The sequence below is a fragment of the Lytechinus variegatus genome, chromosome 14 (assembly GCF_018143015.1).
Source record: "Lytechinus variegatus isolate NC3 chromosome 14, Lvar_3.0, whole genome shotgun sequence".
Taxonomy (NCBI): domain Eukaryota; kingdom Metazoa; phylum Echinodermata; class Echinoidea; order Temnopleuroida; family Toxopneustidae; genus Lytechinus; species Lytechinus variegatus.
Genome location: NC_054753.1, coordinates 10,857,834 through 10,876,894, shown reverse-complemented (window position 1 = coordinate 10,876,894; position 19,061 = coordinate 10,857,834). Strand labels below are relative to the sequence as shown.

Below are 19,061 nucleotides of genomic sequence, written 5' to 3'. Positions count from 1 at the left end.
TATTGATTCCACTTTTAAAACAAATATAATATACGTAACAAATGTGGTCATAAACATAGTGTATCAATGATAAAATTAAGTATCTAACATAAGTTTTTAAGCATAAGGTACACTACAAAATGTAAAAAAAGTGAGGAGCCTTAATAAAAAGCAGAGCTTGTAGAAAATTAGGCTCCCAATGGGGAAAAAATATAAGTTGTTACTTTCCATAAACTTCTGAAACCATGCTTAAATGTTATTATAATAATAACAATATGTAGTTTTTGCATAGCATATATCAGGTACCATTCGATATTTCTCACTTCAAAAGGACTTAGATATTGCCCTGTCTTTTATTTAGCCCTTTTAGCCTTTTACCAGCACCTTATCATTCAAGGAATAAATTCCATACCTTCCGTGTGGCGAGTGCATGCTGCACAGTGTGACTGGGGATCGAACCCACAGTCCTCTGTTTCAAAGTCCTGAAACTAATCTTCTGGGCCACAATGCTCCACAGAAAATGTAATTTAACTGGAGCTTTTGGTTAAATGCAATGTACTCAGAAAAAATGCTCTCGTGTGCACCTCAAGTTAAAAATGTAAATGTAATATACCTCTCTTGAATTGGAATACACTGTTACCTGCAATGTATTGAATAATGCTATAGTACGCACTTTAACAAGTCAAAATATATAAGTGTGGTATACCAAAGCTTGTGTTGTAAGACCTTTCTTGAAATGGAATAAACTGATACCTGCAATAAAAAAATACCATGGATCCTACTAAAAGAAATGCTAATCTGTACGCTTTACAAAATGTCTGAGCTGGATCTTGGAAATTGTGGAAATGCTCACTCAGACGTAACATAGATAGCATAGCTTGAAGTCAGTTGAAAAGGTGAATGGCAATTAGACCAAATTTAGACAGAACTTGTTGAAGACAAACTAGGATGAGACCTTGTGGGTTGAGGCCAAATTGAAAGTAGACAAAGCGAGTGTCTACCAAGTAAGAATTACTTAAAGCAAAATCATTATATTCTGTCCTGTATAGACCCGTGCCGGGATGTGGAATACGAAAACGCAGTTTGTAAGCTGGACCGTGAACGTCAGCCTCAGCCGAGCTGCGAGTTTGACTGTCCCGAAAATGTTGTGAATGCCGTCTGCGGGTCCGACGGTGTGACGTACGCCAATGATTGTGAGATCTCGCGGGCTGCATGTCTTAGCAACCTAGAAGACGTCCTGATCACCTTCACTGAAGGGCCCTGTGAGGTTGGAACTCGTAAGTGGATGGAAGAATTTTGCTTTTCACATTCAGGAGAAATCCACACATGTCAGATAAGGTCACATCGTTGAAGGACTCCAAAGCTAACACTAACCTTAAACTTACAACATATCATTTTGAAACTGAAACCCTATCATAACACTAATCCTCACTTTACAGTTTCAGATCAATTACTATACAACACAAGTTAATTTGTTTATTCCTATTGGTTAAGGTATTTTCACTTTCAAGGAAAAATCACAGGGGTGCTCTGGATGATTTTTGCCCCCCAAAATGCTCAAAGAACCCTGGAAACCAAAAAAGGAGCACTGGAAAATCCCAATTCATTGCTTTGTTAAATCTTGTCCAATAATGCAGAATTAGGGAGGAAGCTGTGAAAAGTAACCCCCCTCCCCCCACCCCCGACATTAAATTATATTTTTGCCCGCTTGTCACAGATCCATGCGAAGATTTTACCTGCGACTACGGCCAGTGTTTGGTGGACGATTCCGGCATGCCCCAGTGCGTGTGTACCCCGTGTCCGGAGGTCTACAAGCCCGTCTGCGGAAGCGACGGTATGACGTACTCCAGCGTGTGCCACATGGAGGAAGCCAGCTGCATGGAAAGCACTGACATCACTTTGGCTAAAGAGGGCGCTTGTGGTGAGTATGAGAGTGGTTTAGTCATGTTTATGATCTGTGGGAATGAGAATCGTTGTTACGATATTTGATTTTGATTTGATTTGAATTTATTTCTGCACTCAGCATAAATATTCAACATATCATCTAGGTGATACAATTAAGTTTTACAAAACAAGTTAAGAAATAGTCATAACAAAGCAATGAAAAATTAATATTAAAAAGTAGCAATATTCAATGAAAATAAAATAACAGTTTAAACGAATGCAGGAGACCGCCATCGTGAGCGGTTAAGCTTGAAAATGATGGCGGCCTCGTAAAATGGTACATAAATTTCTTTCATTGATCAAGTGGGTGCAATGCAGGTGCGGGTGCAGTAAAGGGCAGTTGAATAATTAACTTGAAGAGGGGGATGCATATGATTCAATGGTTTTTCTTTTAATAGTGGCTTTAAATGAGTATATTGTTGAACATGACTTAACGTTGTTTGGAAAGTTGTTCCAAATATCGGGACCATAATGTCGAATTGATTTATGAGTTATTAATAACTTAGGGTTGGTGAGATGAAGGTTTCCTGATGTGCGGGTTGGGTAGGAATGAACAGACCTGTTAAACCTAAACATATTATTAAAGGACGGAGGAAGTTGATTATTAAAGTATTTGAACATAAAGATAGCTACTTGAATCGTATTGATATCAAAGATTTTTAAGGTTTTAAGTTTATGAAACAATGGGTCAGAATGAGCCAAGTAATGTGACCCTGTGCACATACGGATTGCTCTTTTTTGTAGTTTAAAGATGGAGTTTAGTTTAAAAGAACCACAATTTGCCCAAACGATATTACAATATGTTATATAAGGGAGGACTAATGAATTGTATAATAAGAATAAAGTTTTGTCAGGAAGAGTGAATTTTAACTTAGAAATTATTCCAATACTTTTGGAAACGGACATCGTAACATGGTGTATGTGTTGATTCCAAGTCAAAAATTCATCCATAATTATACCTAAAAATTTAGATTGGTTTTTCTGTTCAAGGGGGGTGCCGTCAATGTTAATGTGAATCGGTGTGTTAATGTTATGGGAATGGTGTCTGAAATACATAAAATGTGTCTTTTTTGTATTAAGGGAGAGTTTGTTGGCTTTGAACCAGTTTGACACTTTGTCTATTTCACGATTAACGATATTGTTTAATGAATTAAGGTCTCTATGAGAATAAAATATATTACATCAAAGGAAACTGACTCTAAGGGGGGTTGGTCGAACCCCCCAAAAAAAATTTCAAAAGCAAGAAAAAAAAAGGGAGGAAAAAGAGAAGAGATAGGAAGAGAAGGAATCCAGACCCCTAGTTGAAAACCCTAGTTACGGCTGAGCATAATGCATCAAATTGGTTGGATCATGGACAAATACCTCCTCTTTTCTCATGGTGCAATAGGATTTCTTGCATGATAAATTTTTGGACCCTGATTTACTTACCTGTAAAAGTTTGGTGATTTAGGAATTCATATGTGAATGTATACCTAACATTTCTCTTTGTGATGTCATAAACAAGTTGCATCAAATTTGAAGCTGAAGTGGCTACCCTGGGTAAAAAAAAAGAATTATGATTATTGTTGTTGTTGTTGATGTTGTTATTGTTATTATTGAGGTGCCCTCCCTCCCTTTGATTGTCTGGCCCTGCAGATGGACCAAACCCAATTGGCTGTCAAACCCCTGCCTGTAATCAGACAGAGGGCGCTGTCACCGATGTGTGCGGAACGGACGGTATCACTTATCCTGGATTGTGTGCGATGCAGCATGCTGCTTGTGAAGCCGGAATCAACATTTCAGTTGCTAGCTACGGACCTTGTGGTATATGTCATTGATATTTTCTGTAATATCGTAGAAGTATGCGTATTGGAAAATCTGCTTGTCATATAGTTTTAGTAATTGCTTACTTCATGTTTGGTAGGATACAGATAGTTGATAGTTATAACATTAACCCTTTGCACGCTGTTGTTGCAATTTTTCACATTCGTGCAATTAAATTCAACAATCGTAATGATTAGTTTTCTCCCCTAACTTCATATTTGAGAAGTTAATAAATAACTAAACTTCTAGGACACCATCTTTATAATAATTATCAGTATCAATTGTTCAAAATGGAAATCCTGATTCAAAGAAAATGAAATGGAAACAATTGTAATTATTATTCCCCAAAATTTAATTCAGCATGCAGAGAGTTGATATTGTCAAATTGTATAGTAGGATTATGCATGCATACCTTCCTGTAATATCTTCTGTCGTAGCCAGGCATGGAGACCAGTTGAGTATTTCACAAAAGATTGAGGGTCATACTTCAATTTCAGTTGTGTGTGGTGTGTAACGCATTATCAGATTAATATTTTGCCAAAAAACATTGGTGCTGCAGCAGGGAACTGAACCTTGTGCTTCTTTATTCATTTATTCAAAGTCCATGCATGAACCTATCCATCTGTGAATAAATTCAAACCATAAAATATAATTGCACCTCTGAAATTCTTTATTAAGACCTTTATAGATATTGTTTGTGAGTCAAAATTGTCTCAAAATAAATTAGATCTGGTCGTAACAATAATATAATATTTATGTATCTTGTTTGAATATTCAGAGTCGTGCGAAAGAACCGAATGCAGTCATGGGTCATTCTGTCAGATGACCCCCGATGGCCCGACCTGTACTTGCAGTGACCTTTGCCAACCGGTCAATCTGCCAGTCTGTGGTTCGGACGGTGAGACGTATGCCAGCGAGTGTAAGCTCAACGTCATGGCTTGCAACATGAGGAAAAACATTACTGTTGTCTCGTATGGAGCTTGTGGTAAGTGCCAAAGGGTCTTTAGATTTGATCTCATGTGAAGTGGGGATGGAACTCTGCCTTGGAACCCACAACTGTCGTGAAACGCACTTACGTCTTTAGAACATATCTTTATCTATTTAATGCCATCATATTTGACAAATGCATAAACTGTCGATTATGAAAACTGCTTAAACTGATAAAAACTAGGAAACAACTTCTGAGAAAGGTTAATTCTAAGTAAAAACTGCCAATGCAAATCGAATTGCGAAGAAGAACTGCTATCATTGAATTTATTTTGGGAGAGGGTTTTCAATTGAGTGGAAAAGCCAACCTGAATTTACTTGGCAAATAAGAATAGACCCCTTGATTTAGAAATTGATTAAATGAAATGTGTTTGTGTTAAAATTCATAATATGGAATAATAGTGTGGAAAGAAGCAATCTAGCATTACTGACGGTATCGAGACCCTATCAAGGGAATGATTTCAACAGTGGAAATCTATTTTGGTAGAAGGTATTAATGGATTCAACGTTTGTTCTCAACACGAGAACATTTACCTCAAAACTTTTCGTCTATCTCCTTCAACAATGCGACCTTATTAGCTGCCAAGTAGTACTGATTTTCAGTATTTAGTAATGAAAAGTGAGGAGAATACTGATGGTTTCATGCAAAATACTGATTTTTTAAGTTTCAGTTTATGTGTTGTCCTATGGTATTCCTGTGAAAATACTAATTTCCTCACCAAAATACTGATTTTCAGCCTTGAAAATACCGAAATGTTCTTGTTCAGGTTGGCAGCTCTGCCTTTAATGACATAAAAATGAATCATTGTGGTGTAATCAATAACTGAAAATTTATCGATTGGGTTGTGTAACAGAGGACTGCGTTGGTGTGACCTGCGAGACAGAACGCTTCAACCAGGTGTGTTACCAGGGTATGTGTGTGTGTCAGGAGTCCTGTCCTATGTCACGGTCAGATGAAGACATGGTCTGTGGCTCCGATCAGGTGACCTACGACACCGTTTGTCATCTGAAGGCTGCAGCGTGCCAGATTGAATCCAACCTCACAGTGGAGTACTACGGGCCTTGCGATGGTGAGTTATTTCCCTCACTAATTCAACTGATCTGCCTCCTATACCTGTTTCATTGATTTAACTTGCTGCCCTACATGTTTTTTTTTTTTAAACAAGTGCACACCTAGTTACCAATAATGCATATAGCGTTTCCATTTATTTGAAAGTAGGATAAAAGAGCATTGTAGATAAAATGCCTTGCTCACGGGCATAGGTGCCGCGGCCGGGGTTTGAACTCTGGACTTTCCATGTATAGCCAGGCGCCTTAGACCACGGCACATCCACCTACATGTAGTACTCATATTTTCATGCATAGTGCCCTCATCTGTCACCTTCCTGTCAATGCGTTCTCCACTCTTTTTGAAAGAATGATTCGATCCCAAGTGGTAGTGGTGTTTGTTGGTTTACCTGACTGCTAAGAAGGCATGAAGGCTTGTAAGAAAGGAACAACTGATGACTTAAATTCCTCTCTGAGGGATCTCGTATTGAGGATGGATACAATTAACAATAGGTTCTGTGCTAGTTGTAGATTAGTTTCCTTTCCCTAAAAATAAAAATATGTACACATATTTCACCGATTTATTTGACCACCTGTCTTGTACATGTGACATCATTATCTCCTTATTCTAACCTAAATAGAGTTCTCTGGAAGCGGAACGGAATTCCCAGATATCTCAGGCAGTGGTGCCACGCCTCCTAATGAATTTGATTTTGAGCTCTGTGAGGAGAACTCATGTAGCTTTGGTGGTATCTGCCGCCCTCTATCAGCCGATACCTACGAGTGTATCTGCAAGTTCAATTGTCCTGCGGTGAGGATGCCGGTTTGCGGATCAGACGGAGCAACGTACGGTAATGAATGTCAGTTGAAGGAGGCCGCCTGTGAACAGCAGACGAGTATCATGCTTGAGAAAATTGGTACATGTGAAGGTAAAAATAATAATATTCAGTAAATTTGTTCATACAGTGCATATCACAATGAAGTAAAGAAAAGAAATAGTAATTTGGAAAAAAGAAATATTTGTAGATATATTTATTTCTAGGACCGAACACATTTGTGGACATTTAATTACATCTTTCTACAACATTCTACATGTACATACATGTACTACATCATCTTTGAAGCTGTTTTGTTCATTTTGTTGGATATAGTATAATTCAGAATAGACTGTGAGTGATTTTATTTGGAGTATTCTTGGAAATCGAGAAGGAATATTGCCTTGCAATAAAGCCTTTCTTGTAGAAATGTAGAAAGGATTCTGTTAGATTTGTTGTTCAACATTTTACTTACAGAATGAATATCAAACTTTTGTGTGAACATACATTTACATGACAAACCTCTGGAACTTAAGTCAGGTTTAACTTACACAGTGGTCTACCTCTAACGCTAAAATTATGGGAAGCCAAAAGTGTCAAAATTGTAATTAAGTTGTATGTTTCTTATGTTTACTGTGCTCTTTCACAATTCATCGATGGTAAAGACAATCATCTATTTATACTTCCTGCATAATCATCAATGATTTGAGAGCCAAATGAGGTGAAATATTATATCTCAACTGTTAGTGATTTATGTAACAATTGGCTGTCTATACTTAAACTACAGCTTTAAACCAGACTTCAGAATATGGGCCTTTGAGTTGATGAAATTGTTGGAAATGATGATCGGTATATCTTTTGTAATATATCAGGTACTGATGTAAAATAATTACATTGCGCCAGCATTTCAATGGAATTCATGTATTCAAAAACCAAAACACTTGTTCTTTGCCTCTTGTAGACGTTGAAATGGAGCCTTGCGACGGAGAGAGCCCTCTATTGAATGAGCTGACAATGGAGGAATACACCTGTCAGGAGGACAATGGGGGCGAGGATTGCCCCTCTGGTAGTTACTGTCATATACATCCTCTTGGAAAGTTCTCAGTCTGCTGCGCCGGTGAGCAAGTAGTAGATGCATAATAGTAATGATGATAACAAGTAGTATAGGCATAAAAGTAACAATGATAATAATAATATGATCTATTATAGTCCTTTTCATGAAATGCACATCAAAGCGTGTTGCATTGTAGATAATAAGATTTTTTTTAATAAAAGAAAAAAAAAAAACAGCCTGACCAGATTTATGTCATAATCACACCTGCAATTATTTTTTGATAAATGTAAATTGCACATACGAAAGAACCACTGAGATTGGTTCCTGGTCAGTGTTATGAACAAAGCGGGCATGCAAAGATGATCCTAATTGGTCATTGGCATTGTTAATTACAAACCTATGTTACAAAGCTCGGTCAGACCAAAGCCATTGGGCGGTTTGGAGCAGGTTTCATTGGTGTGACTGTAACATTGATGGGGGAGGGGCGAGGAGGGGGGGGGGGTAATGACAAGCAGAGGGCTGAAACTTGGAGTTATAGAAAAGGGGAGGGTTTGTATTGCAATAAGTGAGGGTGTATTGTTTTTTCAAAATAACGACAGAGTTTTTAAATATTGACACTGAATAAAAAGACGAAAGGATTTCATATAATTGTATGGAATGGAATTTTCTTTTTCAGGGTGTAAGATTTAAATTAAATTACAAGTAGTATTCGAAAAGTCATTCCAGAAAATCACTTTTCAGTATTTTTTTAATGTAATGTAGTGGTAAAAACTTAAGAAATATACATTTCAGTTAATAAAAGTTTTATGCATGAAGATTTGTAGAAGAAAATTTATAAGATTTGTAATTACTGTCCTGCCTTCAGTATTAACCATAAGTAATATATTCTACCACTCAAGTAAAATAGTTTTATATATGTATTACCATTCTGTAATTACATCATGTAATACATTTACTCAGATATAATTCATTCTTTGACATCATTTAACGTTTAGAATTCTAGTATTATCCTTTTCATGCAATATTAGTAATATATACTCATGAATGATAATGATTATCCTCAAATAGATTTGTTTAAAGCATGTACCATGTAGAATGAGAAACCAGACCCTTTGATTTGTAGTGTAGATTAACTATATTACAATTGGTAAATTCATTTTACCTTCTTGAAAGTATGTATTGATTTGACTGCTGTTAAAGTGCTCTTTTCCAAATGCTGATTTCATCTTGATATTAATGTATTCTTTGGTATTCTATTAGCACCTTTGGATATGGTTCTTGTTTTGATTCAATCCAATTTATTCATTTCGTAAAAAAATAAGAATGGAGTAATAAGTATCAATATTTGTGTCCATATGGAATGAAAAAAAAATCAAATAGATTGTCATGATAAATACCTTGAAACATTGAGATTGCTATTTTTATATTAAGAAATATCTTCAGTGACATAATAACAGGGGTCTTAGATTAACTTAATAATAATTAGTGCTCATATTGTATCGTAGATACATGTAGGTCATGCATCCAACTAATGTAGTACTATTGTCTTTTTCTCCTTATTTTATCCTATCTTATCTCCTTCCTTGTCCCCCTTTATTTTAATTCATTTTTCACTTTTCTGAAATATACATGTAAACATCATCTGTGTTAAATTAATATGTTATCCCATCCATTTGTATGGTCTGTACACATCCACTACTGTTTTGATCCTTTGGTTTCTGTATTTCAATCTAACTTGTTCTATTTGCTTGTTTCATCTTTCTTGTAACATAACTATCACTAACATTGTGTCCTGTCTTGTGCTTTCATACTAAATTATTGTAACTTACTGTTAACTGTATGTTTAACATGTGCCACGCCCCTTGCCTTGATTATGTTATGTGTTTTCCATTGTTTATGTCCGTGTGTGTAACTAATCACTTGTGTTCTTGCCTATTAAAATCATGCGTGTTCCATGGTGCCTTTTCTACATTTATGCTTGCTTTCTGATAATTTGTCTTGTCATTTTGTCTAATTCTTAATTACCTTTCTTTTCTTCTCAAAAAAATCTTTCTTTTCTGTTGTCCATCTGTGTTTTTAAATTTTTCTTGACCTTTTTACCTTCCTTTCATCACATTTTCTTCCTCCCCTTTCTCTCTTTCACCCAACCCCTCTTCATCCCTATATTCCTCTTTCCTTCATCCTTCCCAATCTCTCCCTCACCACATGTCTCCTTCCCTGTCTTTCTAAAAATGTCAATCCCTCCTGTCATTCCACCCTGTATTCCTCTCTCTTTTCTTTCTATCCTCCCCTTCAATTTTCCCATCTCTATATTCTTCCCCTCCCCTACATATCCCCTCTCTCGTCATTTCTTGTCTATCTTCTCCTTATATTACTCTTTCTCCACTCTCCCCCTCCCTACATTATCCAACTTCTCTCCCTCTCTGCTATTTCCTTTCCTTCCCTCTCCATCGCTCCCTCTCTCTATCCATCCCTCCCTCCCCATCTTTTCCTCTCTCTATTCCTTTCTTTTCCTCTCTCTCCTGCTCAATCCATGATCTCTCTGCCATTCTCCATTTGTCTTTCTCTTACCTCTTTCTATTTGTGTACTTCTACTACTTCTTAACTCTTTGCCCCCCCCCCCCCCCACTTTCAAATTGTTCTTGTTGTTGGTGATGGTGTTTATATGTGTGTTATCTCTTTCATTTTGTGCTGGCTCTTTATCATATCAACTCTCATCATTCTTTGCTAATGAACCCCTTTCAAAATGACCCTATCTTTGTATAACCCTCCCTTCAATATTCATCTTTCCCCCTTACCTTCCCTCTCTCATGTCTGGATCTGTTCTTCACTCCATCGCTTCGGAAATGGCTCCTTTTTAGTCCAAGGAGGTTTGTCTTAGATTTTTTTTACATTCTTTTAATTAATTATGATTGATTGATTGATTATATATTCATTATCAAAAAGTAAACACAATTTTATTACCTTGATGATGCAAGAAATTCAAATATACATGTATTTCATCATTAAATCATCAAGCAATGGCATTTTTCAGGCAAAATCAAGAGATCAGGCCATGTTTTCTCGCCAAATATGACATGACTTATATTAAGTGATTTTCAGACTTTCCGATTACTTTATGCTGCCATCCCTACTCCTAATGGCACAATAATTACAATCAAGAAGGAATTTTGGATGTACTTCTTCTTTGTAAATGAAATTGGAATAGTTATTGAAAGAAAATAAAAATTGCATTATCCCTAATGATGTGTAAACTTAAAAACATAAAATAATTAATTCAGAATTAGATTGTAAAAGAAAAATAGAGTGAAAATTAAAAATTACGAAGTATATAAAGGAAGATTTCTTTACTTTGGTTTAGAATCCCCCCCCCCCCCATTAAGGACAATTTTCTTTTTTTCAATTATATGCTTCATATGTACGATAGGATTTTGCTAACTGTGGCTTGAATAGTGTAGCCATTGAGATCAAAATAAATTTGAGGCAATTCATGATGTAGATAATTGTAGATGCCAATTTAAACCAGTATTTTTAACATTCATTTAGATCCCCTGAATTTTGTAGTATTATAATCAATTTATATAACACCCTTTTAACAAGTGTAATTTTCCAGTAGTGATTAGTTTCATATATCCCTGATCTAACATGAATTTTGTAATAATTATAAACGTATTCATACAAAGGAATATGCAAGATGGCTTTCATAAATATTCCTATTACCCAATGGAAAATCTTTTTTGGGGGGCCCAAAAATGAAGTAGTTATTAAAAAAATACTTCAAATTTGAATTAAACATAAAATTGTCTTAGGAACAGCTTTCAAAATGTGTTTCTGAAAGCTTTTTACAAATGTTGAAAAGGACTGCATTTATGATCTTGTGTTATTGTAGAGTTTGCGACGAGGAGGGTTTTTGGGGGTGGGGGCATGCAAGGCGCACAATTTTATCTATTGACTTGATTGTATACTTGACATGGAAACAAGTGGTATAAACATATTTCAATATGATTTCACATATCTCTTCTGTAGAAACATGTTTCTGGCTCAAACCCATTTTGGACTGCTCAGATTTGTGTGATTCTAAAATGTCCTGTAAACCCTGTAATCAAAACACACTTGTATTAATTATCTGCCAAACGTGCCCAGCAGTGCTTTTATGATCCATAATTCTACCTCCATAAAAGGAGATGATAGACACAGAGTGATTTTGAGAGCTCAAGTCATAAAAAGAAAAGTTATGTTCCTCAAAATTTGAGATACAAGATTATACAAGAGTAACTAAATGAATGAGTTGATAGCAGAAAATATTGAATTTCAAATGCTAAAATTTGAGATATGAAATGAGTTGTTAGTAGATGATACTGAATTTTGACTGCCAAAATGAAAGGTATAAGATCTTGTCAACCCCAGTGGTGATATAAAATTCTGACTGCCAAAATGGAAGGTACATCTTGACAACCCCAGTCACTACAGTGAATGAGTTGATAGTAGATAATATTGAATTCCAATTTGCTAAATTTTTAATACAAGGTCTTCACAAGTCTAATAACCAATTAAAATGATTTGATAGTATACAAATAATGAATGTTTGTGAGTGCAATGGACAGAATACTTCATGAGGTGAAAGATGGAATGATCCATTTAACGAGTCGTAGCCGAGTTGAATGGTTTATTATTTAATTTTTCATTGAATGAAGTATTCTGTCCACTGCACGAATGAAAAAAATCATTATTTGGTTTATATGACACCTAAGTATCTATTTTTTTCATATGAAATTTATGAATTTCGATGCAAAACATGCTCATCAAGTGCGAGTTTGGTCTGTTGATTGTTACATCATTACAACGTGCACTACTGGTGCCTGCAGCTGCAAAATCGTATGGATCTAAAATTGCACGGTTGATGCCGTCATTGCAAAATGGGCTGAATGAACGATATCAAACTACCCAACAAATCACAAGGATCTATCTAGGTGTTATATGATATATAATACTGAATTCTGTCTGCCTGTATACAGAACAAACGTCTCAACCAAGCTGCATGGAATCAACCTATGGATGCTGTCCTGACAACCAAACAGAGGCTCTTGGGAACAACGGAGAAGGATGCCCAAGTGAGTTAACAATTCCATTGATTTCTGGTTTATATTTTCATAGGACTTATATATTATTCAATTTGTCTTGCTATTTACATTTTTGTTATATACATATTTTTCTAGTTTTAAATATGATGATATTTTAAAAGTGTAAATGTTAATTTATATATGTTTTTAATACTCGCAAGTTTGCTGATTTAATTTGGATGATGATAGTTTTACAATGTTATAATTTCAATCAATTTTAATCTTTTTTTGAGATTGTCCACAATTATTTTTTCTGGCTTTATTTGTTGATTATTTGTCTAGCACTAGAATTGTGATATATTGTAATCTTTTAATAATATACATGTTCATTTTTAGTTTGTAAATATGATATGAGTCTTCGGACTTTTGTCATGTACCATTTTCACAATAAAACCAGAATTTAATTGAATTGAAATTTCTCATACTATATTAAGGAGGGGGTGTATATCGATGGGTCTGTTCATAAAGGACTTTTAGTTACGTTAAACTTTACTAGTATGGTAAATAAAATAATTGCTGAACTACATATTTTTACTATGATTTCATATTGTATACTTGATTTTTTTTCATGTACCGTTTTATCATCATTACATTATTGTTTTATGTTACATGAATTGGCAAATTTTCATACCTCTTGTGAGTGCATATATTTCAATTTTTTAGCTGCATTATGAGTGAGATTGATTTGCTTGAAATAAATAAACTATGAAATTGAATGGTAACTATAAAATGGAAATGTTGAATATGATTGGCTGCTGATGAGCCCTATAAGCCATGGTAGATACCACATTGTAAGGTTACCGTAATCATATAAGTCCTTTATAAAAGTTACCATGATACTTAATACAATGGGGCCCAGATGATTACACATAGTGGAGGAGCCGTGGTGTAGTGGTTTTGACTCTCGCCTTGTAAACAGAGGGTCGTGTGTTCAAATCCCACCATGGTCTGGCGTCCTTTGTTAAGGCGTTAATCCACACTTTGCCACTCTCGACCCAGGTGCTAAATGGGTACCCAGTAGGATACTGTGAAAGTCATTGTAGCTTGTCCAGTATACTGTGTGTGCGCCTTGCCGACGACTGACTGGAATACTCCCCAGGGAGTGGAGGATGTGCACACATTGTGTGTCGGAATGATTGATTGAATCCGAAGACCGGGGTAATAATATATCTGTAAAGCGCGTCATTCGGATGTATTAAGCGCTATATAAAAGCGGATTGTTATTATTATTAGTTATTGATTGAAATCACTCTTATGGTTGATGTTATTCATCTTTATACAGGTGTGTGTAACTGCAACCCACTCGGATCCTACTCGGTCTTCTGTGAACCGAGCAACCTTCAGTGCCCGTGTAAGCCAGGCGTCGGTGGCAAACAGTGCGATAGATGCGAGCCGGGCTACTATGACTTCTTGTCATTGGAACGCACTGGAATCGGATGCAAAGGTAAGGTTTTCATGTTGTAGTTTAAAGAGAAATGCCAGTAGATGCAGTAAATACTGATTTCATGAGAAAGTCTATAAAACCAGGCTTAATTGTCAGTATGTCATCAATGATCTAGATCTGGTACAGTCATATAAACTGAACTTTGTGAAATCTTGAAATCTGCGCTGAAAAATATTCACACTGAAGATCACCAACACAGATAAGGGCACGTTGGACAGTGTATTATTTTTGCTTTGAATGTCGTGCCGACGCTTGACCCGAATCCTGTGCTTATTTGCTAATTTCTCAGCAATTACACAATTTCTTCCAGAATCCTTTGGCTTATATTCTTTATTTATACAGACACTTTGGTGGTCATTTCATTGGATTTTGATCGAACTCATTTTGATATCGTTACCAAAACTGGCATTTACCTTTAATACTAGTCATGATGATAATAGGAAGTTTTCACACAGCAACGTATGGAAGATTCAAGAACATGGAAAATGTATGCCCTTCGTGACAAAGAAAGACCAAGAAGTCTTTGTTGAAAACTGGTGAATCAGAATAGCAGTCTCGTCCTGGACTCTGGACAAACGGCATATTTGTAAATGTTTCGTCAGCTCTGAAACTGAGGATGAAACTGCAGTTCTGATTGACAAATTTTCTACAAATACCTCACAGGTGTACTTTGACATTTGACAGGCATTTTCTTTACATTTAATGTGTTCTTGGATCTGTCGTGCGTTGCAGAGCAAGAACTCCCGAACGATGATTATGCAACTTACCCAGCCTGCAAAGTACATTGTCTGTATAGTAGACAGGATGTAACTGGGGATGATGGTGGTGATATCCACCTTTGAATGCATTGTAAGTTCCTGGGGCCCGTTTCATAGATTATGGCACCTACCATTAAAACCTTGATTGCAATCGGCTGCTGGAGCCCTGTTACTACATGTACCATAGTAATTGCCATAATGGCAAAGTTACAACAGTTTTAAGTCCTTTATGAACCGGACCCAGTTCCCCTGTAAGCAAACTTTCTCATATCAGCACTTGTATTTCCAATCTTTTAGCATGCGGTTGCTCATCTTATGGATCTCGTCGTGATGACTGCGATCAGACGTCGGGAGCCTGCCGATGCAGAAGAAAGGCCATTGGTCTCAAATGCAACATGTGCCCTGAGGGTCTGAAAATGACCCCGATGGGATGTATGACAGGTAATAAATCAAATTTTCACCATCCACTGATGACTCTTTTGAGTTCAGCCACCAATTTCAAAATCTCTCCCATCCTGAACTTGAATGGTTTGATCAGCAAAATATCTCTTCCTGAAACATCCACAGTGATTTGTTGAAATGAGAATTTACTTTGGATTTGGATGTTTTCAAGGAAGAGTTACTAACATTTGAAGAAGGAAGGTTGAGGAAGTCTGGTTAATCACAAAGAGATAACAATGATGATTTAAAGAGAAATGCCAGTAATTGCAGTAAACACTGATTTCATGAGAAAGTCTGTAAAACCAGGCATCAAGGATCTAGATCTTGTACAGTTACATAAAGTGAACTTTGTGAAATCCTGAAATCTACCAACACAGATAGGCACATGTGGGACAGTGTATTATTATTGCTGGAATAATGACCCGACGGAAGTGACTGAATCCGCGTTTATTTTGCTTATTTCTCAGCAATTACACAATTTCTCCCAGAATCCTTTGGCACATATTTTTTATTCATACAAACAGACACTTGGGTGGTCATTATATTAGATTCTGTAAAAAAAGTCAGTTTGAGATCGTTACCAAAACTGGAATTTATCTTTAAAATCCCACTTCTTCTCTTGTTTACCTACAACAGAGGAGGAACAGATGATGACCAGTGCCATTACTTGCGCAAACCTGACCTGCCCGTTCCATGCTCGATGCCAGGAGTCGACCGTAGAGGGCCAGAATGCCACCTGCGTCTGTCCGACCTCGTCGTCGTGTAACAACGACACCATTCAGATAGTTTGCGGAGACAACGGGGAGACGTACCCCAGCCGATGTCAGCTAGAGGTCTTTGCCTGCAAGGAACAGAGGGACATCATGGTCCAGAACGAAGGAGCCTGTGAGAGTAAGTTCACCAAAAGCAACAGTTCAGAGGGTTCTTGGACAACTCCCACTTGGATCAAAGGAGTTGTTGAATATTTGTTGCTTGATTTGCTTACAGCTCAATGAAAACATATTTCTATGTTTAAGTAACCTGTAAAGAAGGACCACTTGTTTACACAGACCACAGGTTTAGTTTCCCTTGAAAAGTTTTCCCCATTATTTTATGTATTTTTATGTATAAAAGGATTCTGCTCATACAGAATGCTTTTCTTGTCTCCTTAGTTATGTATAAATTTCACTTTGATGTCAAAAGATATTTTTTCCTAACTCCTCAATTAGATTTGCCAGTTTTAAGAAGTTAGATCTGAAATAAATTTTGAAGGTTTCCATCATGGAAGCTTCAGGTACAACTATGTATGCCCTTGTGGGTATGTGTTTGGTCCTCAAAAGGACGACCCAAATCCGACCTTTTGACTGTTCTTGTAATCTTCTCCTGAAGCATCCACATTGATTAATTCAGACACTCATTCATCATATTTCTTTTTTGATTTCACCATGTGCAGCTGTCATCGTCACGCCCAACGAGATACGTCCAGGATGCGAGGGATCCGAGTTCGGATGCTGCCCCGACCAAATCACGCCTGCCAGCGGCCCTGGCCTTCAAGGTTGCAGCGATGCCTCAGGTACACCTGCCCTTGCAGCAGATCAGAGTGCTGGTGAAGCATCTGCTTCCTCTCCTGTGCCACCTCCTGCGGCACTAACAACCGCCGCTGTGGCACCAACCACTGCCGCCGCAGCGCCCTCTACTAAAGTCTCTTCCACCACCATTTCTGTTGCACCCTTTGTTTCAACTGCTCTTACCACAGGTGTGCATGCTGTGACATATATGGTTTTTTAATTTGCCATCTCATTTTCATTTTTCTTTTTTGGTCATTGTTTAAAGACATTCAGGATTTGGCTTTCATGGGGAATGTGACACCATTAGTGTTTTTACTCAGTAACAGGTTTCACCAATCATCCAATTAGGAATCAAGTTTCATGACTTGTAGACATTTCTATTATTTCAAGTGTCAAGTTTGTACATTTCCACAATCTGATGAAAATAAATTCTTATAAAAATATAATATTGGAAATACATTCAAAATACATATATTTGTGCCCTTTATATTCCACCCTTCATCTCATATGATAAAAGTCTCAAATTATTTTTCTTGAATTGACAACATTTTGAATAGGCAAATTATTTAAAGTGTGGTGTTGTTAATATACATTGTAATTAATGTAATCCCTCATGAAAGCACAAGACAGACTGCCTTTAAGTTCTCATGTTAATGGTGTTGTTTCCAAAAGAACTGTGATTCATCTCTCATTTGATTTCGTTAAAGTTTAATAATGATCCACCTCTTTCAATCATTATTTCATATTTTTTGTAAATAAAGAGTTATTATGGTAACTAAAAGGAAATGCTCAAATTTAATTTAAATCAATCTGTACATTTCTAATTTTCACTTAAAAAGATATTTAAGATCTTTAACTTTGAAAATTCTGAAATTCATTTTAAGCAATATTCAATATCTGCAAAATGATGTGAAATAGCTATGTGCATTCAACCTCAGGCATGCATCCTTATGTTGTAATGTTTGAAATGTATGAGTGCAAATATACATTTTGGAAACGTGGCTATAATTAAGATTTTTATTTGATAAGATCTCAAAGGCAGATTAAGCCAAAAATTTCATTAAAAAAAATTGGGGAAGAAGTAGTTATCCTGCAAAAAAAAAGTTTTAAAAAAGCACAACAGTGCTTTTGGAAACAACACCTTTGTTGCATCCTGTTCCAATAAATGACTTGAATCTAGGATTATCAAAATTTAAACATGATTCTATGATACTGAATTAATGGGGATAATTCTTTTGTAAAATTCAACATTTCATGTGAGTTGCTTTGGTATTAAATCTTCTGAAAAAAATTCTTGAACAGAAAAAATCAGAATCTCAATATTTATAGACAAAATATCATCTCTGTGAGTGCATGTCAAGGTGTACTTTTATACATGTTGGAACAGGAAGTAATGTCAAGCATTTCATGTTCATATAAAAATGAAATTGTGGCTAAATATGTATTTTGTTCAAAGTTTGCAGTGAAATTCCATATATTCCATAATCTAGTGCTATATAGACAATGTTCATTTTGTTTATATATTCTGTGCCTTTTTACATATCGAGCTACCTATTGATAAATGTTGTACTTTGATATGGAGGATCAATTTTAAAAAGTGAAATATCAGTCACAAATCTTTTATCTTTCTTGAAATATCTTAGCATGAAAAGAATAATATTAATTGATTCATTTATACAGATTTCAGGCAGCATTAATGAGCATCAATGCTACATTGTAATGATTTAATCATACTTATCATTATGTAACAATTACAAAACATTGTTGAAATTTGCAGTATAATGCTCTTAACTTATCAACCCAATACTGGAATTATAACTATGCTAATGGTGAGATCAATGATCTTGATGATGAATATAAAAATAACAGTAATAATTGATGTAATAAGAGTTAAGTTTATATTTCATCGTCTGCAGAAAAGGTAATGTGCCATCCATTTTCAAGGGATTTTCAAAGACCATATAAGCCATCATATTAATTTTATAAATAATTTCTTTTTGCTACCAGTGGAAAATATTTATTCATTTTTTTATTTTTGGAGGGGGTCATACTATAGATTATCTTTCTTCATTCATGTTAAATCTAGGTTTTGCATATAAACTAATATATCCTGATTTTATTT

The 19,061-nt window shown here is 35.9% G+C and overlaps 1 protein-coding gene across 1 annotated transcript in view; it reads left to right on the top strand.

The window, feature by feature from the left end:
- LOC121427250 (agrin-like) overlaps positions 1 to 19,061 on the top strand; it is a 68,695-nt gene that overhangs the window by 30,636 nt on the left and 18,998 nt on the right. Inside the window, exons 5-17 of the mRNA XM_041623571.1 lie at positions 1,029 to 1,256; positions 1,697 to 1,900; positions 3,559 to 3,726; positions 4,505 to 4,711; positions 5,568 to 5,783; positions 6,402 to 6,689; positions 7,537 to 7,692; positions 10,491 to 10,499; positions 12,645 to 12,740; positions 14,032 to 14,193; positions 15,249 to 15,392; positions 16,029 to 16,283; positions 16,825 to 17,127. Coding sequence (XP_041479505.1) covers positions 1,029 to 1,256; positions 1,697 to 1,900; positions 3,559 to 3,726; positions 4,505 to 4,711; positions 5,568 to 5,783; positions 6,402 to 6,689; positions 7,537 to 7,692; positions 10,491 to 10,499; positions 12,645 to 12,740; positions 14,032 to 14,193; positions 15,249 to 15,392; positions 16,029 to 16,283; positions 16,825 to 17,127 — 2,436 coding nt within the window. The remainder of the gene's footprint in view (positions 1 to 1,028; positions 1,257 to 1,696; positions 1,901 to 3,558; positions 3,727 to 4,504; positions 4,712 to 5,567; positions 5,784 to 6,401; positions 6,690 to 7,536; positions 7,693 to 10,490; positions 10,500 to 12,644; positions 12,741 to 14,031; positions 14,194 to 15,248; positions 15,393 to 16,028; positions 16,284 to 16,824; positions 17,128 to 19,061) is intronic.